General features: G+C 39.1%; 6 protein-coding genes across 7 annotated transcripts; 1 reads left to right on the top strand and 5 right to left on the bottom strand.

Annotated features, from left to right (window-relative positions):
- Window positions 1–167: 167 nt before the first annotated feature.
- On the bottom strand, window positions 168–5,167 carry LOC149740976 (RNA-binding protein 24-like). The gene is made up of 5 exons (XM_089872496.1): window positions 4,370–5,167; window positions 3,591–3,717; window positions 2,254–2,302; window positions 1,090–1,277; window positions 168–840 (listed from the first exon to the last, which is right to left on the bottom strand). Exons 1-5 carry the CDS (start codon window positions 4,535–4,537, stop codon window positions 545–547), a joined length of 828 nt encoding a protein of 275 aa, XP_089728622.1. The 5' UTR covers window positions 4,538–5,167; the 3' UTR covers window positions 168–544.
- Window positions 5,168–6,426: 1,259 nt separating this feature from the next.
- LOC149740975 (sterile alpha motif domain-containing protein 15-like) lies at window positions 6,427–7,525 on the bottom strand. The gene is made up of 2 exons (XM_089872500.1): window positions 7,252–7,525; window positions 6,427–6,802 (listed from the first exon to the last, which is right to left on the bottom strand). Exons 1-2 carry the CDS (start codon window positions 7,413–7,415, stop codon window positions 6,589–6,591), a joined length of 378 nt encoding a protein of 125 aa, XP_089728626.1. The 5' UTR covers window positions 7,416–7,525; the 3' UTR covers window positions 6,427–6,588.
- Window positions 7,526–7,674: 149 nt separating this feature from the next.
- Window positions 7,675–9,866, bottom strand: LOC149740974 (sphingomyelin phosphodiesterase-like). Its single transcript, XM_089872487.1, has one exon. The coding sequence runs from the start codon at window positions 9,782–9,784 to the stop codon at window positions 8,021–8,023; it is 1,764 nt and encodes a 587-aa protein (XP_089728613.1). The 5' UTR covers window positions 9,785–9,866; the 3' UTR covers window positions 7,675–8,020.
- A 1,116-nt stretch (window positions 9,867–10,982) lies between these two features.
- LOC149740973 (large ribosomal subunit protein uL23m-like) lies at window positions 10,983–13,747 on the top strand. Its single transcript, XM_089872498.1, has 4 exons — window positions 10,983–11,139; window positions 11,287–11,409; window positions 12,999–13,170; window positions 13,502–13,747. Exons 1-4 carry the CDS (start codon window positions 11,099–11,101, stop codon window positions 13,697–13,699), a joined length of 534 nt encoding a protein of 177 aa, XP_089728624.1. The 5' UTR covers window positions 10,983–11,098; the 3' UTR covers window positions 13,700–13,747.
- On the bottom strand, window positions 13,501–17,663 carry LOC149740972 (protein DBF4 homolog A-like). 2 transcript variants are annotated; one of them, XM_089872492.1, is made up of 10 exons: window positions 17,466–17,663; window positions 17,002–17,083; window positions 16,772–16,851; window positions 16,391–16,493; window positions 15,855–15,902; window positions 15,385–15,451; window positions 15,044–15,142; window positions 14,702–14,783; window positions 14,448–14,545; window positions 13,501–14,390 (listed from the first exon to the last, which is right to left on the bottom strand). In XM_089872492.1, exons 1-10 carry the CDS (start codon window positions 17,577–17,579, stop codon window positions 13,928–13,930), a joined length of 1,236 nt encoding a protein of 411 aa, XP_089728618.1. In that variant the 5' UTR covers window positions 17,580–17,663; the 3' UTR covers window positions 13,501–13,927. The 2 variants fall into 2 exon arrangements, with proteins under 2 accessions (XP_089728618.1, XP_089728619.1); XM_089872493.1 differs by having other exon boundaries at window positions 17,020–17,083; window positions 17,466–17,661.
- Window positions 17,664–17,780: 117 nt separating this feature from the next.
- On the bottom strand, window positions 17,781–23,304 carry LOC149740971 (zinc metalloproteinase nas-8-like). Its single transcript, XM_089872488.1, has 16 exons — window positions 22,337–23,304; window positions 21,855–21,896; window positions 21,555–21,605; window positions 21,217–21,372; window positions 21,003–21,152; window positions 20,696–20,853; window positions 20,249–20,387; window positions 19,905–20,037; window positions 19,587–19,672; window positions 19,398–19,421; window positions 19,252–19,315; window positions 18,835–19,029; window positions 18,261–18,358; window positions 18,165–18,204; window positions 17,957–18,066; window positions 17,781–17,893 (listed from the first exon to the last, which is right to left on the bottom strand). The coding sequence occupies exons 1-15, from the start codon at window positions 22,425–22,427 to the stop codon at window positions 17,958–17,960; spliced, it is 1,536 nt and encodes a 511-aa protein (XP_089728614.1). The 5' UTR covers window positions 22,428–23,304; the 3' UTR covers window positions 17,781–17,893; window position 17,957.
- Between the last annotated feature and the right edge of the window lie 441 nt (window positions 23,305–23,745).

Genomic DNA, 23,745 nt, shown 5'->3' with positions numbered 1-23,745 from the left:
AACCTCATCTCTAATACCCCTAAAACCGTTGTTAATTGTTCAAAACACGATCAGTATATTTGGAGTAATGTGCTAAATCTACCCCGTCTTCTCCCCCCTAATATACCATATTGTCTGAACTTTTGCAATTCCCTGGTGTATGACAATGCAGCTGTGACGTAACAATGTTTATTCTTAAGTTTTGTTTATTGTCAATATTTTATCGATTCGTTGTCATAGCGACTATTTACACATGGAAGGCGGGAACGCGAGGATTATTTTATTTCTATGTTCCCCTCGCGTGCATAGAAACATATCGACGTCATAATACAGGTAGGTGTGACGTAACAATCCCCTATTGTGGGGGGGGGCACCAAGACGAAAAAAGTGAAAAATAAATATTAAACAAAATCCCGAAATGAAAATAAGATCTCTATCTTTGCAACACAATTGTAAGCTCGGGCGACACACAGTGGTGAAAGTCGGTTTCACGATTAACCAACTTTTAATAATTACAGTGTTGTCCGAGAATTTGAATGGCAACACTGTGTTTCAATATATGACGTTAATATCGCTCTGTGGCTTGCTGTTGCAGCTGAGCTGTGAGGTGAGCATACGTCACAGGTGTGGGAGTTGTAGCTAACGTTGGTGGCAAGTGGTTGTTGGCAGCAGCCGCGGCGTACGCAGCAGCCACACTTGCAGCTGTGGCCGGGTATCCGGGGAGACTCTGATATCCGCTAGGTAGCGCAGCTTGAGTAGGAGCGGCTGCAATCATCTGATGCCCAGCGCTCGCGACGCTAGTACCTGCAGGCGCTTGGTGGTGTAGCGAGGTAGCGGCGTACGCGTTGGCGAACGGTGAAGCTGTGACGAAATAATAAGTTAGATTGCTACGTCATAAATATTGAATGAATGAATGAATGCAATGTAGCTTATAGAGTCGTTGTAACAATGGGGTTCTGTTTTACACATTTCATGCCAGCTTACAAGTTACCCTGATTTAACTTCGTGGGTGTTTTGTGTTGCAGCAATTGTCGTTCTCATTGTCAAGCTTTGAACCCATTACCTCTGGGCCAAATAAACCACCCAACCAACATTAACAAGGAGCCTCACCAGCTGTTCCTGCAGCAGCGGCAACATCAGTAGCGTAAGCCCCCGCAGATAGTTGGGCGACGTATCCACTATAATCTATGATGGGCGATGTGTGTTGTGCAGCGTGCGCTGGTATCAGCATCCCGTTATGCGCCACGTATGTTGTAGCAGCTGTTGGATATTGAGCCGCGTATAAAGCTGGGACGCCCCTGCAAATAAAGAGTGTTTGTTATATGTTTGTGACGTCATAGATGCCACTATGAAAACACACAAATCACCCCAAAACTAGAATCCGCGATTTTGATGTCATAATAGACACATGTTACAAGACAATCGCTGCTTGTCAAAGATTGTCTGCGTAACAAAGGGACCTCACACGTCATAATGGAAGCGAATCTTGAATAACTTCCCACCATATGCAAGTCACGTGTTTCCGGGTTACTACTCAGAACTTTCCCACACGCCCGCGTCTATTGTTACATCACAAAGTTGAAGAATTATCTTTTGTGAGGATCGTTACGTCACAATCACTTTACATGCAGCAGATGATTCGTGTTGTTAATTGATCAACAATACGTCACAATCGTAAGATTAACGCGATTAATCGACTCCATTGTCTTTGACTGTTACGTCACAATCAACACTTAGACCCAGATGACGTCACACCACTACAAAACTCAGCAAAACCAAATTAATGACCGCTAGAGGCGTATACGTGACCACGCTGTGCTCAAAACTACAGCAGAAAATAAAAGTGTCGGGGAATACCCACCGCTCCACAGCGCCACATAACGGCAAGCCAAAACCTTACCTTCGATCCAAGTGTTGACCACCTGTGTTTATGAAGATAGAAAATAAATTGGGAAGCACTATAATCTTGGATTTATCGTTTTAGTCTGGAAACACTGCAGGTGTGGATAATTACTTAACAATTGCGTTTGTTTCCCTCTGATACGTCATAAATCAATTATGACGTAGTTATGATGAGAAGCAGGGCGGTAAAATGAGCGTCGTGTTCGCGATGCTATTATTTACAACGAATGGTCGTATTATGACGTCCCCAGGGAAGCTACAAAAGCTTTTATGACGTAATAATCACGACGTTTGTGATGTAGCATAAATCACTTGGGAAACAAAGCAACCGTCAGAGGGCGCTCTTTACATAAATAATTAACTTCGACTTACCCGTATTGTGCGGCTGGAACGTAAGCTTGGGGGATCTGCCGGATTCCGACTGAATAATAAAGAAATTTAATATAAATATTCAGGAATGAAATGAATGTAACTTGTTTATGACAATCGTTATAACACGGGTGTTCTGTTTCATACACCTCGTGCCCGCTTACAAGTTACCACGTATGTAAATCTGTGGGTGCTTAAATTATATAAACATAAAAAAATGAATCTTTTTAAGTTCTGATGGTGTCTCGTCGTGGGGCAGACGCAACATTAGCGCAATAAAATTAACATTTTTCCCAAGAAACATCTCAAGTATTTACATTACGTCTGGTGGCAACAACAGAAAAATAAGGAAATTGGAATGAAATCTTTTCGTTTTTGAAACGAAATTGCTGAAAGTAGAAAAGTAGGAAACAATGGTTTGAATAAAAAACGGAACAATCGATGACAATAGACAACGCGAACAATGCGACGCGTAACAAAGTAACAAAAGTATGGATTGGGTTACCAGCTACTAGGAACCTGCGAATTCTAACCTGGGGGTTGGAGGTCCTCCCCAACATCCCCAACATAGGCGCCTGACATGATTTCACTCAACACCCGATACCTTACCCTTCATTTATCTCAACGAACAAAACGTATTTAATCAGTCCCAGACCAAGGGACCGATTTATAAGTGTTAAATTACACATGGAACCTCCTATATACGGGCCAGTAACAATGTAGCTACGGATCTGAGATCTCAGATATTTTCTTTCATGTTCCACAACACCGGTGTGAACACGATGTTTTATTGTTACGTAAGAAAACCGTTTGTAAATAACACCAATGTTGGAAGCGATCACGTGGTCCAGATACCACGCCAACAGTTATGAAATATTTAGATTCCAAGTTGCATCACGAACCAGTCGCTTCACAACTTAAGTGTTTCTCGAGTGTCGCGCTAATTAACCATTGTTCCGATTCTACAAGATTGTGACGTAACAAAGACGATATTCTAGAACCGTTTAATTATTCGAATATTCTCCCCCCTGAGGTTTAACACGACAGCTGATGGTATAAATAACTTTCAAGCTGTTGTACCTATCGCGCGAATCGCGTTAATGACGTCATAATGAATAAATGAATGAATGCAGCTGATTTAGCGAATGAATGAATAAAAGTAATTTATCCTCGAATAGCGGAGAAACTAAAGTCGTTATAACACGGGTGTTCTGTTTCGCATACGAGCTACCACGTATGTAACTTTGTGGTGATTATTTGTCTGTATGGCTGACAATCTTTTAGACAACCCATAAGTGACCGCTGGGTTGTACAATCGTTATAGCACTGTTATGTTTTACCTGTAGTTTGCATTACGCGGGGTTTCGCACCAATATAAGCCAAGTTGACGTTCGCCTTTCTACCGTCGATCACCGGGTTCGGATCCTTGCACGCCCTTTCAGCTGCTCCCTTTTCCGTCATTGTGACCTGGGGTGAAATGTCATTGTTACGTCATAAAATTTGTGACGTCATAAAGTTTATTGTGACGTATACCTAGAATTAACTAATTATGTCGTCACAAAACAGCAGCGTATTGCATAAAGTGTTCTAGTTAATGTGTCACTTTGTGTTTTATTCGCAAACAATGGGTTAATCATCGATAATTAATTCCAACAAAGTCTGCAACACAATCGGCCTTATTACGTCACAATCGGCTTAAAAGTCCTCTGTTACGTTGACACTGACCATTATGAATAATAGATGACATAACCCGAATATGGAAAATATTAGAAAAACCGCGATCGTATAAAACCAGCCATGTTAAAATTCGAGAATTAATTAAAATTGGGATCCTGGCAACTTATGGTTGCCAAGCAACGATGTTATATTTGGTTGTTACGTATATATTAGGTTGGGGTTTAAGCTTTTATTTTATCATCTAATTTGTAGTAAACAAAGAATATTTACAGAATTATATAACCATATCCTCACGACTCTAAAGAAGCGATGTTAATTGTTAAAAACACGATTAGAAAATATGGGATATTATGTGTTAAAGTTGTCCTATCTCACCCCACAGTATTATACTCCACAATTAGGTGGTTCTTAGGTTCATAATTAACATTATGACGTCACTTACGAATCCATATCCACGTGACTTCCCGGTTTGTCGGTCAGTGATGACGACAGCTTCTTCAATGTCACCGAAGGTCGCGAAATAATCGCGGAGGGAAGCGTCGGTAGTGTGATAGGGAAGTCCCCCCACGAATATCTTGGTGTAGGTTGTGTCTTTCTGCTGGATGGACATACTGGTTGGTTTACCAGCGCTGTTTATGAGGGTATGGGCGGCCGTGGCTGTTGCGGGGAGGTCCTGGGTAGGTTGGGGTAACGCTAGTTGCTGCTGGGAGGGAAGAAGGGTTTGTTGTTGGATGAGATGGTTGGGGCGGATGGGGCCGATGGGGGGCTGGATTATAGTGGGTGCTGGTAACCCTTGTTGGGGTAACTGGCTGAGGAGTAAGCTGTTAAGGTTTTGTGGGTGGGTGAGTTGGGTAAGGGGGTTATGGGGGGTTAGGGCAGTGGCAAGATTGCTGTTCGGTATCACTGTGGGCGGGATGGAGGTTAAACGGGGTAGCTTGAGGTCTTCGGTTGTTTGTAGGGGCGGGGGGCTCGCCTTGCGTTTCCTTGCACTGCTGTCCACGCTCTCAGAGACCGGAAGTTGCGTAGATGCCAGATCGTTGGGGGTTTCCAGCAAGGGGCTGGTGGCAATTTGGTCGCTAGGTGGGGCTGCTGCTTCCACTTTTACCGTGATGACGTGGCTTGACTTGATTGGTTCAGAAGTTGAAGTGTTTAACGCCAGGGCTTATGACGTAACAATCAAATTCATTTCACGAATAAATAACTTAACAATCTGTAATTAAATTCCTACATATTATAACTGTTCCGTAACGATGAATAAATTAATTAAAACAACGAAAAGAATGGAATTAGCAGCAAAACAACAGTCGTTAAATCACGCTACGGTAAAAACTACTTGAGGAAAAGTGTGGAATAAAAGCGTGGCTGCTATACCCAACAATATACTTTACTATAACGTCATAATCACCTACAACTGCAATAAACAGTCATCAAAACGCGCTGACATAAAATAAAGATATTTATCTCCTCGAATACAATAGCGAAGATCAAATTAGTTAAAACAAGGAATGAAAAAGAATCAACAACAAAACGATACTCGTTAAAACACGCTACGGGTAAAAACACACAACTTAATTCGACTTCTTTTAAAACAATGCTTGTCTAAGAAATGCCTCCTTATCTACCGTCGTGTACACTAATCATTAACTAACAAGGTGTATTCGGGCTCGTCTATGATCGAACATTGTACCATTATTACGTCACACTAACGAAACAAGATGCTTACAACGCAACAAACCGAACATAAATCCAAACTAAGCGGAATGACTGCAACAACAGCGGGTGGAAACTCAATTCGATTGGTTGATTAATTTCGTTGCACGCCGCGCGTTTCGATGCCAGAAGCAGCTGAGTATCTGGAACTCGACATCGCGTGTTTTACATCGACAGCCACGCTCACGCGCCCGAAGGAAATTATTGAAAGGAAATATTAAGTTACAACACAGTTGCTACTATGACGTCACCAACGTTCGCTAATAATTAACACAAAGTTGATTGTGACGTCACAGAGGACGATAATGAGAACGACAACCGCTGTAGAACGCGACGAAGCGGAAAGGTCATTCGAGATTCCTATTCACCTGTTTGGTTACAATTGCTTTTGTCATTGTTACGCAATAATGAACGCGCTTCGACCGTGACGCGACGCACTTGAATGACAATTGTGACGCCAACGTAAACTTTAAATTCGAATCCCTGAAGAATTCTCGAACATCTGAAACAAACGGCATCTACTACGTCACAAACCCCTCTCTCTGCATCACAAAACAAACAATGGCGTACAACAATCACTAATTATCTCCATCGCGTTGTGACGTCGATGCATCGTGTGTTGGGCATCTTATACCCTTCATGCCACCCAACATACCAACAGCTGGATCGCACCTCCTAACGCGAGCAGCAGACATCACACTACGGACCACGTGTCCTTCCTTTTTCTATTTACTACAATTTGTGGAAATCGATCTCTCGCGCCCACTGACGGGTGCTAAAAATCCAAACTTTTTACAACTTTTAACAAACTTTATTTCATTTTTAGGAAAAAAACGTTCAAAACAAACAACAAACATAATTACTAGTAATGTGACACGTGCATACATTTACGTAATTACGTCATCATGACATCACAAATACGTCATTGTGACCCCACGACACGTCATAACATTAGTAACCACGTCTAAGAAATTGTGAATAACTAAGTTTATCCAAAGAAGGTCCGGTGCGACTTTTAATTTGCAGATAATTCCCCATCGGTGAACTTGCAGGGTCCGCAATGCTTCGGTTCCACAATGGTTTCTCTATGTTCAAGAGGTCTCTGACACTTGAGGCGATAAAGAGTATGTGGTCAAAATCCGTCACCCCCAACTTCGGGAGATTACTAAAGAACAATTAACGTTCAAGGTGTGATTATGACGTCATAAATACCAATCAACACGTCAGCTGCAATGACGTCATCACCTACTAATTCCTAATCGTCAAGTTAAACGTCAAACATACTGGTACCCCACATCCCCACATGACATATACACTACCACACACACGAACGCTACAGCTTTAACTGATTCGTTGGAACTTTTGTATTGACATTTCAACACTCCCTACCACCGGCATAGAAACACAATTAACGTTGGCCGAAGGTTTATGGTTCTTGACCAGCAAAAACGGTTTGACGCATTTCAATGCTCATTTTCGGCGTAAACACCCAACTCCCCCCCCAAAAAAAATAGAGCGAGTATCAGTGCTGTCTAAGGACAGACCACAATTATCGCTGGTCATCGGCTAGAGGATTACCCCAACCATAGCCCGCTTATACACTACGGTTCCCACCTTGCGTCCATTAAAACAAGCTTTCTGCCGTCGATTAAATTGTTTGTAAAACATAATCTATATTGTGGGAATCCAATTTCTTCGATCCAGTTTGCCACGTCATCGCATGTCCAGTGTATACTCGTAGGAACGATTAAATTATCCTCACGGGTTGGCGACGCCATCTTGGATTTACAGCTGAAATTTGGCGGGTGTGTTGCCTAGCAACACCAGCGCTACCGTGCGGCTGATGCGTTTTTATTTAAGGGAGTAAAACAATTTTTTTTACATACTTTTTAAATTTAACAAGTTTTTAAAACTAAAGCTGTCTAATCTAGACTGAATAAAAAAGTTCCTTGTATTATTAAATATATTTAATATTTTTAGTAAATAGTGCCCTGAACTAACTGTCCAATCTGCTTATACAAACTTCAACACCCAACATAACATGAATAATTTCATATGTATTGCCTTATGGAAACATTGCAATAATAAAATGTAAAACAAACAAATATGTTTTCAATAAAACAGTAAAACACATAAACTCCGTACACCTCTAGCGACCATAGATATCTTGCATAATATCATCCACACGCATGCAATACTAATACTGCCCGAATACAAAACATACAGTTTGTTTGATCAAGGGAAAAGTGGTTGAGATTGCGCACATACAATAAAACAATGACTTTGAGATCTAAGGTTTTTCATCCCTAACTATTACTCTACATGGGTGAGGTCCTGTAGGGAGGCATGCAATTGGATTCACCCATTACCCCCAAACTCGCAATTAACACGGCGAAGTATAATTCCCTGTTTGAATCCCACAAAGAAATCTCATTTTGCAATCCCTGTCGCATTCCTTATTCGGGGGATTCCCCTTGTAGAAGTTTGTGTAATATTTCTGGAAGGTTTTTGATTGGTCGGAATCATTGACCCACGTCCTGTAGAGTTCGTGCCACGATTTAAGGTCAAGCGAGGTCAAATTATATTCCGCCCTCGCTGAATATTCAAGCTTCCATACAGGTGATGCACCCTGTGTGTTGGCTTCTGTGAGGTTGAGGGTGTAAGTTGAATGGTCCAACACCCTCCATGAGTTGCCGTCCATTGAATATGTTCGATAACTTGGGAATAGTTTGGTGTAAGTCGTTACGCTTGGTGCGATGTATGCCATGCTCACTGGGTGGGCTAGAGAGCTATCGTTATATTGGATTTCTATCTCATCTTTATGTGTATGTCCGTAGAATTGAGCCATTATGATGTCACGATACCGACTGATGATGTCATGATAGTTATTCCTCCAAACCATAAGACAATCCCCCGTCATACTTGGAGGGATGTGTCCAATAATATGAACAACCTCGCCCCTCTCTTCAGCGCCATCTAGTGTCTTAACCAACCACGCTAGCTCCCCATTAGGATCTACAGGGTCCAACAACATCCAGAAGTTCTCAGTGTTGCAGTAATTCATGTTCATTGAAACTATACGAAGCCCTGGTTTTACTAAAGTTGTGTAGAAGCCGGACTCACGTACTGTAGTTATAGCATCGTGTGGTAACCATGGAGACCAAGCTTTAGCCAACGCCTCATACAGCCACGATATATTGTTCACCCCCTTCACATAGTTGGGTGGAAAGCTGTTGACAGGGTTGCTTTCGTGGTTACCAAGTGATGGGTAAACCGGGGTGTTGGGGAAATAATGAGTCAGCAGGTTTGTAAGATTACTCAGCAGTTTGATTTGTCCTTCTCTCGTTTGGCTCCAGTCGTTATGAGCGGGTAAGTCACCCGTCCATATAATGTAGTCGAACTTATCTTCCGATGCACGTTGGAAAAGATTTTCAAGCGTCCAGTAGGGAGTGTCGCAAGCAGCGACCGTTCCCCAGTACCCGGCTGTTACTTTATCTTGCCCAACCTCCCCATTGTTGTCCCGACAACAAAGAGGTTCTTTACAATTAGCAGCAGATCCTGGTTTATACAGCAAGTCTATGTGAATATCAGAGATCTGTAAAACTTTCAATTCTTTTGAATTCTTTGGTGAAACACGATGTTTACCTTTATGGGGTTTAGGAATCGGAACGACCCATTTATTATTATTCCATGAAAGGTCATTAGCAGGGCACGAGGTGGGGAAGATAAGCCCACAAAGCTGAGATCCCGTTAGTTGGAGTTTATTTAATAAAAACAAAGTTTCGTTTTGTAATTCATGAATCATTCCTTCACAAACGGAGTTGGTTTCAATTTTTAAATATTTGCATAAAGTTATGATAAACCCAGGTAGACCGGGGTACGTCCCGTTAGGGGTTCGGTATTTCCACAGCGCTGCGTCGAGCGCGACTTTACACGCCGTGCATTCAAGCGAAGAGAGCGGGTTTGCTTTGTTGAATTGTTTCGTAAACAATGGGGCGTTGTTTAACGCATCATTGATCTCGTTGATATGGTTGGTTGATTCTCCACCACTAGATGGGGTGAAGTGAAGGCGATTGTTTTGTAATAATGGAAGACAATTACCGATTGTAATGTAAGAAACAACAATAACTATTAATTGTTGCATCATAATACTGCTGTATATTGAAACCTTATTTCCACAATTAATTAAACATCCTGTTTGAAACAATTAATTAAATTTAAGCCGTTGTTAGAATGATATTAATTATTTAATCCTTTTTTAATTACAACTTATAATTAAGAAAGTATCCACATCAGGCTACCCAAAAATAAAATACAGGTTGTGAATAATTCACAATTCTCATAATATTCCTGACTAAAATCTACTCTATTTTCTATCCTTATGATATACTGTATTAATATTAGTCCGTTCTTTCTGGGGTAATGGGCCAACTCTGGCCTAAATCTCAGGTCCCATGGCGTGCCTCACTGTAGGACCTTACCCATATAGAATAGAATGTGCATATACAATGTTGGGGTAATGGGCAACTCTGACCTAAATCCCAGGTCCCATGACGTGCCTCACTGTAGGACCTCACCCATATAGAATAGAATGTGCATATACAATGTTGGGGTAATGGCCAACTCTGGTCCCATGGCGTGCCTCACTGTAGGATCTCACCCATATAGAATATAAGTTATTCTTTAGTACTAGCACCCATCTTACTAACTAAAACATTGAGTCACCGCCTCAGCAAGGTTACATCCTACGCCTTCCATACAGCGACCAACATCACGCTGACTAAGCTATGTTACAATTTCCTTTATTACGTCACAACTAAACAATGCAAACGCGATCACGCCATATCTCTGTTCAACCAACCGTGACGCTATGACAACCGTCTCTAGCGCTCCACGCGGATAATCAGGTAAATAATTAAACCGCAAACAAAATTTTAAAAAAGTTCAGATTTTTTAAAATTTTTCTTTGTTTTTAAATTACCAAAGCAGGTTACCTAGATTTAAATTAGGACAGATTTACATTATCCCCTAGAATAAATAAACAATTTAAACAAAGGCTAGCCAATAATAGTTTAATCCTTTTTACAAACATAAATAAACAACCCTATACTTATAACCAGAGTCATAGAAATACCGAGTAGTCCAGCTGTTTTACACCTTCCCACAATAGGAAAACACAAACAAAACTTAACAAGTTCGTTTAAACCCTTTGTCAAAGTCACCACTTTTGCTCTATTTTGGACACACATAGACGGCAGTTGGACTACTCGGTGTTTATACGACTCTGCTTATAACGACCTGATTATTGACAAACTATTCCCCAAAACCCCGTTTCTGGCAAAAAAGTTTAAGATATCTATAGTAGCAAGTAAAATTGGGTATTCCCCTTATTTTACAATGTGGAAATTTTTAATTTTGAAAAATGAAAGAATTTCGTTTTTAAATAAAGTTTTTCAACAAAATGTCTCGGATTCGAATTGGGGCCAAACTACCCGGATATAAGTCAGTTATTTCTGATATAAATTTGCTTTATTTTTCAAATCAATCTTTTTTCTTTTTGTTTTACACTGTTGTATGGTGTGCATATTGTTTGATTACGTCGGTAAATTATGACTTAATCAATTGATGACGTATTTTATGACGTTCTAGGTTTCCTCTCCATTACAATGGCGCCCCCCAGAGAAGGATATTTATACCAGAATGGTACATAACGTTGGTGAAACCGAGGAAAGAAATGCCAAAGAATTATGTTCGGTTTCATGTTCCGGCTGAGTGAGTTGTTTAGATTAAATATAACTCAATGTGAGTTTAGCGTATAGTGGCTTTAAGTTTACGCTTTGTGAGTGAGTTTGATTGTAACTTATTTGTCCTCAAGCTCCTTAATCTTTGATATCAATACACGTTCACCTTCAATGTAAGTTCACCGTATATAGTGGGTGATATGTATGGTTCAACCAAAGTTAGTGTAGACCAAGTTAGGAAACGGATTGTAAAACAACGAGTCTTGTTATCCATTGTCGCGCGTCTATGACGTCATAGACGCCACCATTACGGAGCCCACGGCATAGCATTTTATCATTGCTGGGTGCTGTTTTTCGCCTAAGTAATGCGATTTTTAAGAACCAAGCACTTCTGCGCGTAAGAATGGCTTTCTACTAATGTTATATCTTATCACAATAATAAACCTCACATTAAGAATCAAATTTTATTGAACACTCGATCGATTAATGAGTAAAAAAACAGAAAATATCAAGTATACCAACCAGAAATATAAAAGAACATGTTTAAAATATAAAAATACAAACAAAAACGCATAACATTAACATAAACTGGTGTATCTAGCTGCAGTTTTGCATGTAAATTGCCGTGATTTTTCTTTTTGGCTCACAAACTTAACACGTATACCCGGTAACGAAACTTAAGGAATCTTTGTAAAATTTGCCTAATATCGAAGTGACATTGTGGAAATCGGAATACGCGAACACCTTATCTGCTAGTACTTAAGCAGTTTGGAGCTGCATGTCCACTCATGTTGGATTATAAATGTAGTATATACTGGTTCTGCAGATTCGTAGGTATGATCATATACTATTATGTAAACTAAGCTGATTGCTGCTAGTTTTAATCGCCAAGTAAATTACCCTGTTAAACCACACTGTACGCTGAAAACCAGTCAAAATATTAATTTACTTCACATTAATTCTTAGATTTAATATTATACAACAAGAATTATATTAGAAATTAAATGTTAAAACAACCGCTATACGTGTTTTCTAGCTTTGTATCGCTTACAAGAACTACATGAACACATGCCGACCATGCATTTGTATATGCGATTCACGCTTTGTGGGCTCCGTAATGGCGGACACGAGCGCCGTTTCCTAACTTGGTCTATACTAACTTTGGGTTCAACATGCTTTGTGCATGATTGGCAACCCTGAGTGTTGCATTGAACCCAAAGTTCCTCCTACTCTGTCACCACTGACCCAATCATGGCTGAAGAACCCATGGGGGGTATTCAGGATTTTACAAACGGAGGCCAATTTTTTTTTAATACGTTTCACACAACTTAAGCAAACTATATGTTTGGTGCAATGAACTTTATTTCATGTCTTAGTTCACTAAAGGGGTATATAGTTGCACCTCATCTCATCCATAACTTTACACTCAATGCATATTATGCCAACCTTTCATAACCATCGGCTGTGTATTTTTAAAATACAGACTTAGCTTAGGTTTGTTATTCCAACATGTACTTGCTACGGTTTTCAAATAAATTATTTCATATTTTCATGTACCTGTTCCAATAAGAACTACCTTTGTTCATTAAATAAATCAGTTCTTGTTTGTATGTCACCCAGCATGACAAAATACGACATGAAGGAATATTTGGACAAAGTTTACAACGTACCAGTTACGAGCGTCAACCTTAGTATTGTGAATTATATTCGGTATCGCCAACCAACACCCTGGAGGAAAGATCAATATATGTGGAAGTTCATGGAACCTTGGAAGATTGCTCACGTTTATTTGGTGAGTTTACATGCTTGTTCACTTGTTGATCTAAGGTGCGCAAGTTGCTAATGCAATAAACCATCTTACAGGGTGCACCTCAATTTTAAAATTGATTTCATGAATTTTGTAAATTGAGCCAGTTATTAGGAAACTACAATGATTTTAACTGACGCTCGTTCCCTGTTTACCCATAGCATGTTTCAACAACTTTTACCTGCTGCGAGTTTGTTTAAAAAAGATCTTCGCTATTGCTTTTAAAGAGATTAATACAAATTACGTTATGAGTGGCTTTTCCATGGTTGCTACTCCCATGCCTACACTCAAACATTAAATTATGGTCGATTTTCAGGGAAACAACGAAACATTTGAATTCCCAGAGATTTTGACGAAAGTAAAAGAGGAGGACGGCGATGACGAAGAGATGGAAGACATGGACTCCAAGACGATGGTTGAACAACAAGAAGCATATTCCAAGTTTGCCGAGAAACAACAAACATCGGGGGTTTCAATTAAAGACAAAACTTATTTTGAAAATAAATGGTTGTGAAAAAAAGTGAAAATTGTTAAAAAAATATTTCTGTGTAAAATAAATGAATTCAAAAATGTGGGAATTTTAAATCAAATGCAGTTACTGCTTGTGGTTAACTGTTGTTTCAGTTAATGCTACCTTTTTCTGTGTTTTATCTTAAGACAACAAAACTGTTTTCAAAATATAAAAATACTTTCAGGGAATATTATAAAAATTTAATACAAAATTTCTCGCGCGACAAAAATGTTATTTTTCTAAAAAATCTGAATCTAATGTTTTATCGTCGAAAGAGGAAAATAGAAATAACATATCGCCACTGGAGGGCATAGTTGTTTCTCGTTTACGCTTCGTTGCCGAGACGGCCAACCTTTTCCGAGGGCTTCGTCTAAGTGGGGTTGAATGGGGTTTCCCCACATTTGAGGGTGACTTTGCTTCGCGCAAGGGGTATTTTCGGGGTTGTAAACATGGGGATTCCCCAGGTATTTCAAGTAAAGTAGGTTTCTGTGGGGAAGTCCCTAACTGAGATCTCGTTAAAACACGATTATTGGGGATTTCCCCTGAGGTAGTCGTAGGGATTTCCCTTTTGGGGGGAATTTCCTTGTTTGGAAAAATTTCTCTTTTTAGGGGAATCTTTCTAACACGCTCGACAAACATGGACTCACACCCACTTGGTGGCAGGGGTGAGGTTTTTCTTCTTTTTCGTAAAAATCTTTAAAAAAAAAATAAAAAAAATAATTTGTTTAAAACAGTTGCCTCGTTAACTCACGATTGCAGATCGAGACGGTTGCCACGGAGATAATCGTCCAACTTCGAGTAGTTGTTGCCGTTCTCACCAAAGTTTATATGTTGCACAGTTTTCCGATGCTAACAACAAAGTTACAAACATAAGTTGGGACATTATGTGACTAGGATTGAATGAAAACTTATTTATCAAGTCGTTATAACATGGATGTTCTGTTTTACACACCTTGGATTACATGCAACAGCTACGCCCACAATTAAGCTGCCACGCCCACCTACCTTTGATTCACCCCCAAGATAGGACGACTGACAACATTCGCAAAAACCTTTCGTTTCAAACTTCCCAGCACGACCTTCTTTCCTGGGAAAATATTCGATTGTCACTGACTGGTGCCGTGGATAGAGATACCACAATTCTCATGAAAACAACTAATGGCAAAAAAATAGTATAGATTGTCAGAGGACATTGGATTTAGACCAAAGTTGGTTCATTACCCAACACCTAGGATGCTACATGAACCTCACCAGATGTTAAAGCCAGTCGCATACCGTCGCTTCCCCGAAGGTAGGCACAAAGACTTTAATGATACCAGAATCATAATTATTATTCCAACGACTTACTTTGGCTTGGTGAGCTTTGGGTCAACTAAAGGACAAGCGTTTCCTTTCGAGGAAAAATCAACAGAGGGAAAAACTTCAAATTCTTCATAAACTGGTTTCCTGGGAATAGAAAGTAAATCTAAGTCATCCTGTGGGTGTTGCCATGCATGAAGTAACATTAGAAATTGATGTTATTGAGAAACAATAAATCTTATTGCAAATAATTTCTGATGGCGCCAAATGGAAGACGTTTGTGCAAAAACATTGGGGTTTTATATTCCAAGTAATGAAGTATAATGCATAGGTTCATATGTCAGGTTATCAGTAATTAGGAAACAAACATAACAACAAGTTTTACTCACGTTTTTCGATCCTCTATTTTTAAACATGGATTTTTTAACTTGATGTTGATTGGTTGTGGTGGTTGGACTGGATGAATGAGGGATAACAAATTAATATGATAATCAAAACTAAAATTATAAATAGGGACAATAAGAATTGTTATAAATTAGTTATAAAAGTCATTTTTCTATGCCAGTCTGCAGAGTATGGCAGGTGTACGAGCGATTTTTTTACAGACTTTTGGTGATGCACGCCACAATTTGTCGCAGGCACGCCAATTAATTAAACAAAGAAAAAAATTTAATTAAGTAAGATTTCCTAACCTGGCTTGAAAATGTACATGGTTTGCACGCATATTTTTAATGATAGCACGCGCGCACGCGAAAAATAACCGTCTTGGATGCGTGAGATTTCGTTAGGAACTGCCATACTCTGCGACTGGATTCTATGCACATAACATAGGCATATTCTTGTTTTATTTAAATAATACCTGGTGTTTTTATGTCTTTAGTTTTCCTTTGTAGCCAACTCCATACTTCTGTGTGATGTAACAATACATATTATTAACAAACAAACTACTGTAAACTGTTATTCAATAATATTAACTGTAAAGACCATATGCACAAACTATTTAAAACCCAGGGGAGGCAGGGATAGTTAAACACAAATCTGTGAAACAAATCTAACTTATTGGTTGTAATATATACTGATTAATGCAGTGCAGAATTCCAGGGTTGGCCTGCCCACCCTGCCACCCCAGGTTTGGCCTTTGAATACCTTTTATATTTATAGGTCTATAAGGCTTGGTGTAGCGGTCGCCTTATTAAATGCAAATATGTTTTTAACCGTAAGCATGTGTTAACCACTGTTGTTTTATGGCTATATCCTGTCATTTGGTTTTGAATGTTTTTTTAGCCTTTGCTTCGTAATCGAAGAACAAATTAAAAGTTAAAGATAATTATTACATGATAGTGAATAAATTTACACCCATGTTTACAAATGTGTTTGATCCATAACACAACATACCATCCACAGTTCGAACTCGTATACCAAGCGTACGTGCCGTATCCATCAAATTATTTGTAGATTTTCGACCGGCATTTTTCACAACGTCTCTCCATCTACTGCTCTGTAGGGAAGTTGAAAATATATCTTACAATTGTGGGCGTTGGACATAAGATTCAATTTTAAAAAAGGTAAAAAAAGTGAACTCCCAAAAATTAAAAAGAACTCAAAATTTAAAAAAACAAATTTTAATCTTCAAAAACAAATTTTAATCTTCAAAAATTGATTTTTTTTGCTTTTATTTATTACAAATAAATTTGACAACGAGTTTTACAAATTGCAACGCTGTGTGTTTATTTATATTTTTACAAAAATAATATTTTAATAAAGTTTAAAACTCACTGTCGTGGATGAGCGAACACAACTTGCTGGGGAAATCACCTGTGTAGAGAACGGACTGTCGACGGCTTCATTTGAATTCCCTAAACATAGAAATATTATAACCTCAGGTGAAAACAAATGCACAACTCGTGCCACAGATTAGGCCGGTGGGATCATAACAACTATTAACTTTTTATTATAAAAATAAATAACATTTATTTTTCACCATAAAAATAACATTTATTTTTCACCATAAAAATAACATTTACTTTTCGATCGCGGTTCATTGGTCAACGCAAAGTGGACGCTTCTGTCAAGAAATTCTTCAACTTTCTAAGGATTTATAGAAACAACATTAATGTCAACATAGAAGTTACAATATTCTCATACGCTTTGTTGGTTTCTGGTCTTGCTTTATGCCTTCATATATTCCTATTAGATATTCCCCATTTTCCTAACAATTGCACGCGAAAGACCTTTGTAGGGTTTGCTTCTGCATAGAACATTAAACTTCAAACTGAAATGTTTGTTTACACTTAATCGCTGGTTTCTTTTAAAAGTTTGATTTGATTAGGATTTTTAAGCACAGGGCAATTCATTCTCATAATACTTGCTACCCTACATTACTATAAACCTTGTAATCCCAATAAATTCTTATAAATGCCATAATAAGTCAATCTAAATAAACATAAACAAACAAAATACAACAACCCACCCCTCCAAGTTGCAAAAGCGCGGTTTTAATTTTCTGATTCGTAGTTTTATCAATTTTCGGGTCAATAAAGAACTTTTTCCCGAACAACACCTTACAATTGGTCATTCCGTTCATTTTTAAAACAAAACTTTTAAAAAATTCTTTAAATTTCTGCGGGAATTGAAAAGTTTTCTCGCCAACAATAATTTATTAGCGAAATTCATTTTTCATAGAAACTAGTTTTTTTTAGTTTTTTTTTAAACTAGGAGCACTGTCTTTATTTAACTTCTCAAATCTACTAATTCTAAAATATTTTTAAAAACAACAAACATAAAATTCATTAAATTTCCGTTTATTCCAGTTTTTATTTGGTTTTGTGATGCAATAGTCAGGTATATAATAAAATAAAGTTCCAGTTCGTCGAAGTTCTTGATCCAGCCGTCCAATGCCTGTAACCGAAAAAACTTTAGTTGTGGGACTTGTACTCATAACACAGGTGTCATATTACGCACCTTATGCGTTGACGGCGCTACAGAACCCACAAGCCTTGGCGCAGTTTCGCCGCATGTAATCGACGAAAACCTCCGTACAATAACCAGCTCTCACCCATGTACTGCAAATACTGGAACACAACAACAGTGGTCGATTATTACGTCATAATGTATCAACTAATATACGTCACAATATTTGGATAATTATAAGACGTAATCGACAGCTTACCTGACTTCGTTCACGCAATTTGTGCTCGAACTTTCGGAGCCTAAAACATAAAGATATAAATCTATGTGACGTAATAATACATTATAGTGACGTTACCTTCAGAACAATGACCGCAGCTCCTTGCGCAATTGTTCCGCATGAAGTTGGCGAAAGAACCTTCGCAATATCCCAAGTCAACCCAAGCCGAACATGATCTATTGGTGGAAGGATGGGTGAGGTGGGAGTTTGTTGGGGGAAGGGGCAACGACAGTCGTTATAACACTGATGTTCTGTTTCATACACCTCGTGCCTGCTTACAAGTTACAACGTATGTAACTTATTTACCCTCGCATGGTGGGGTAACGACAATCGTTATAACACAGGTGTTCTGTTTCATACACCTCGTGCCCGCTTACAATTTACCACGTATGTAACTTATTTATCCTCACATAGTGGGGTAACGACAATCGTTATAACACAGGTGTTCTGTTTTATACACATCGTGCCTGCTTACAAGTTAACACGTATGTAACTTATTTATCCTCACATGGCGGGGAAACGACAGTTGTTATAACACGAGTGTTCTGTTCCATACACTTCGTGCCCACTTACAAGTTACCATGTATGTAACTTTGTGGGTGGTTTTTTTTGCGTGTTCACATTTAAAGAAAAAATACAAACAAGAACAAACCTCCGTGCATCGGAACAAGTAGATTGTGTTGTAGCAACAGTTGTTGTTGTTGTAGTTGTAGGGGCGGGAGTGGTAGTTGTTGTTGTCGTTGTCCCACCAGTACAAAACCCGCAACTCATTCGGCAGTTCTCCCTCATATAAGTGACGTAGAATCTCGTGCAATAGCCTGCGTCCACCCACGAATCGCATAGTTGACTGTAATGTCATCAATGACGTCAGTAACAAAGTCATCAATGACGTCAGTGACAATGTCATCAATGACGTCAGTAACAAAGTCATCAGTGACGTCAGTAACAATGTCATCAATGACGTTAAGAGCAACAGCGTCAGTGGTTACGTCACCAACAACGAAATTAATGACGTCATCCATGACGTTCTTGCTGACGTAACCAATGATGTCATCAACCATCAACTCACGGTGATCTATCCTCACAAGGTCCCGTCTGAGCCGGTGTCGTGGTGGTGGCCGCTACCGGAAACCCTGAAATATTACGTCAGCAGTTGATTACGTCATAAACATTTAATATAAACAAAACACAATACAACCAATCTGACGTCATCACCTTCTGATTGTTGTCCCTGATAACCTGTGAGGATTGCGAGGTTTAGATTAAATGAATAAAAACAATGAAGATAAAAACAGTTCGTTAAAACACACTGCGGGTAAAAACCACTTGAATGAAAATAAAAGCGTGGCTGCTAAACCTATAATACAAATAATTTAAATTTAAATTGATAAAACCGTAACTTACTTGAGCATTCATACTTCCTATTAAGTTGTAGAAGATCCTGCCTCGAAAAGTCGCGGCGTTGGTAGTTTACCGCCCTCCCTGTCGCCCTATTGTGACGTCATATTAATAATTTCATTGTTACGTCATGATATAGCAAGATGGGAAAATGATTATGTTTTATTATCTTTTATCTCATTTGGTGGTTTACAAATTCCGGTGTCCCATCTTAACCCATACGATCAGGATATTTAGATATTATGTGCAAACGTGTCCCGTCTTTCCCCGCCCTACTATATCTTTTCTATATATATATCTTTTCCACTCTGTTATTATTATTACTTGTTAATAATGGTAGGCCGTCCGTTCTTTGAGAAGAAGTTCCCCCCGTAATGCATGACTGAATCCGGATCGTAGTCGGAACCATAACTGTCCCATGTTTCCCGTCCCATCTTGTTAAAGTTGACATTGGCTCCTGAGGATACGTTGGCATTTATAATAATAATAATATTCTTTTGTACCTTTTATTACGGTGGCAGGATAACAGGATATAACGAGAAAACAACAGTCGATAAAACACTCGGTTACTTTAAACATATTTCCATTTATTTAAAAGGAAGAAACAACACCCAGCAGGCGACCTTTACAATATACAAGGACCTCATGCCCGCTGCCGAACGACTCACCCGATTTTATGTTGTTCCAAACGACTGTGACGTAACGATCGCGATCGAACCTTGATTGTTCGTGAAAGAATCCGAGGGCGTGCATGAACTCGTGGATGATTATTCCTCGCATCGAGTCGCATCCTCTACCAAGCGTCATCTGTGATGTAACAATGCTGTGTATGACGTCACAATAAAAGCGGTGACGTGACTGGTGCCATTGGTAAAACAATCGTCACTTGGCTACATTATGGCTGTATTTAATCTTGGGCAAGACACTTTACGACAATTGCTTCAACCCAGTGGTCACTAATGTGTTGTCCAAATTATCAGCCATACGGAAAATAATCCCCTACAAAGTTACATACCTGGTAACTTGTAAGCGGGCACGAGGTGTATGAAACAGAACACCTGTGTTATAACGGCTGCCATTGCCCCACCACCTAAAACAATCCACCCCCAACCTACCGATTGTTTCCCTCCCGACCTCCCAAGGTCCGACATGCATCCAGTTCCATCTTTGATCTCAATATAATCTCTCTCTCCCCTCCTGGGACGAATCCTGATGCAAGTGACTTCATTGTATCTCAGGATAGCTTGGCGGACTTTTTCCCGCTTCGATTCCGCTGGAAAAACATCTTTATTTATTCAGGAAATATAAATCAGCAAAGAACAATGTAGTTTTTACGTCGTTACGCGCTTACAACCTTCAAAGTTGTTTTAAAGTCCAAGTGTCACTCAGTAATAGTCAATAGTTCATGATGACGTCACTTACCAACATTCGCGTTAAAAGTGTAAGGCACGATGACGAAATCACCTTCTTTCGGCCACTTGCGCCCGAAGGTGGCGCCAGTGGCCCCCCTGGTTGTCACGTGGCTTTCACGGGGAAGTCCCATAGCGTTAAGCATTCCATTGTATTGTCCAGCTGCGTGTATGACGTCATAATACAAAATATTGTACATATGACGTTACAACATGACGTAACAAACCTTCTATTTTGATGTCACCCTCCATTATTCCCTGGGTGGCGCATCTACACTGACACCCAGCGGATGTTCTAATGAAACCAAGCACGCACTCTCTACTGCACCCTGGCGGCGCTTCCATACAATGGGTCAACTCGTTCGAGATCGGCTCGATTGTCTCTGTTATGACGTTATAAACATCATTGTTATACCGATTGTAGATGACGACAGTATAAAAGAAATTATGTTACGTCACAATAAAATAATATAATAAAAATACGTCATAATAAAATAGTTTTACGTCATATTAAAGTATAATGTTAAAAACGTCACAACAAATTATTGTTACGTTAAATATTCACCCGCGATTTCTCCAAGTGTGTTTCTATCCACGGGAGGGGGTTGTCGAGCACCTGTGAATAAAGATGTCACGTGATTGATGTATGCGGAAGTAATGCATAACAAAGAAAATAAATATATTTATCTTATCAAAAAAATAATTAAAACAACGAAAAGAAGGGAATTAGCAGCAAAACAACACACCATACGGGTAAAAAGTACTTGAGGAAAAATGTCGAATAAAAAACATGGTTGCTAAACCCAACATATAATATAAATGAACTCGTATTAAGTTGTATTCAATTTAAACTACGACTTATTACCTGCGCCAGCTCCTTCAGGAGGTTCGATGGAATTCGCGTGGCCTGGAATGTTTGAGGGGTTTATTAGTGGTTGGGGGTGCGTTCATTCATAAAAGGAATCACCCACAAAGTTACATACGTGGTAACTCGTAAGCGAGCACGAGGTGTATGAAACAGAACACCCGTGTTATAACGACTGTCGTTGTTCCATCATGCGAGGATAAATAAGTTACATTCATTCAATCATGTTTATATATAAAAGCACCCAGCGTGTTAGCTAGGGTAATGAGCCAGCTATGGCCTAAACCCCACATCCTTGACAAGAACCTCACCCATATAAAATATTGTAAAATAATACACTAGGATTGGGGAAGATGGGACACTTTTTAACTCTATTTCTCGTCCCATTTAGTAGTAAACAACGATCAGGATATTTGGATATTAAGTGCTAAAGGTGTCCCATCTTCCCCCACCCTACTATATAAAATAATAAACCTACATACCTTTGCTAGCACAACAAAGAACGACGAAGATGAAAAATCGTTCCCACATTTTCAAGATCGAAGTGAAGATCGCAGAAGTCCCGCGTTCCATTTATCCCGGTTATGACGTGACAATAATCATTGTGATTCATATTCTACGTCACGAAGTTCGTGAGACGTAACAATCCATTGTTTGCATCACGATGATGATTGTTATGGCAGGTGGAAGGCTGATTCATAGAAATAATAAACCTGTCGTGAGATGGGGAGTTATTTATACAACATGAATAATAATAATATGCACGATACTTGTATAGATATATGTTTCCGGGTGCGTGAAAATTACAATTAACAACGCTCTTTTGAAGTTGTGGGAATACAGTTATGTAATTCTGTAAACATTAGTTCATTGCTTGCTACCAAATGGGACGACAAAAGAGAATGAAAACTTGTCCCATCTTACCCCAACCTATACTGTATTGCTAAAAAAAAACAAAAAAAATATCTACACCCAGTGTTGTTCAGCGCAGGTTGTACCGTTAATAACTGCTGGGTGTATATTGATATTTCTTTGTTTCTAGAAGAACAAATTACAAATATATGTATTAGCAATGTGACGTCATAATAGATGTGACATTGGTTAACGTATACGACAACGATACGAATGAACCGAATTTGGAATCCACACTCGAGTTGCTAAAACGTCATCATCACCTATTTATAACGTCACAATCGTTACAATGACAGCTGACATTTCGCAGCAACTAACTTAGGTGATGACGTCCCGACCCACTTAAAGCGTCCACGGCAAAGACATTCAAACAGACATCAGTGTTGTTGGGGCGGGTTATGGTAAAGTTGCATCGCATAGTTTAAGATAGAGTTGTACTGATTTGGAGTTTGTAACTACTATGCAATACAGTTAGCTACAAAGTTATATACATGGTAACTTGTAAGCGGGTACGAGATTTATGAAACAGAACACCCGTGTTGTAACGACTGTCGTTGCCCTGCCATGCGAGGATAAACAAGTTACATACGTTCAGACTTTAGCGGTTTATAATTTAAATTAGACAGAAATGTAGCTTTATAGTGGAAGTATTTTACTTGGTCCATCATCAGTGTAAAAGAGGTTACTATCCGCCAAGTTACTGTCCGAAACATCTGCTGATCATGAGTTTAGTATCCAGACAGTAACTTGGTCCATCATCAGTGTAAAAGAGGTTACTATCCACCAAGTTACTGTCCGAAACATCTACATACGTTCAAGTATAGTCACCTCATAGTTACACGCATCCACCATTTTGTTAAATTAAATATTAATCTATCAATTACTTCACCCGCAGCTGCTAACTCCCAACTGATCGAATTAAATCCTAATTACTTTGAATAAATTAAATTAGCGTCATATGTGTATTACATATTATTAT

This window comes from Ciona robusta, chromosome 2, assembly GCF_009617815.1.
Source record: "Ciona robusta chromosome 2, ASM961781v2".
Classification (NCBI taxonomy): Eukaryota; Metazoa; Chordata; class Ascidiacea; order Phlebobranchia; family Cionidae; genus Ciona; species Ciona robusta.
Note: the sequence above shows the minus strand (reverse complement) of the source record. Positions and strands in the feature narration are given on the sequence as shown.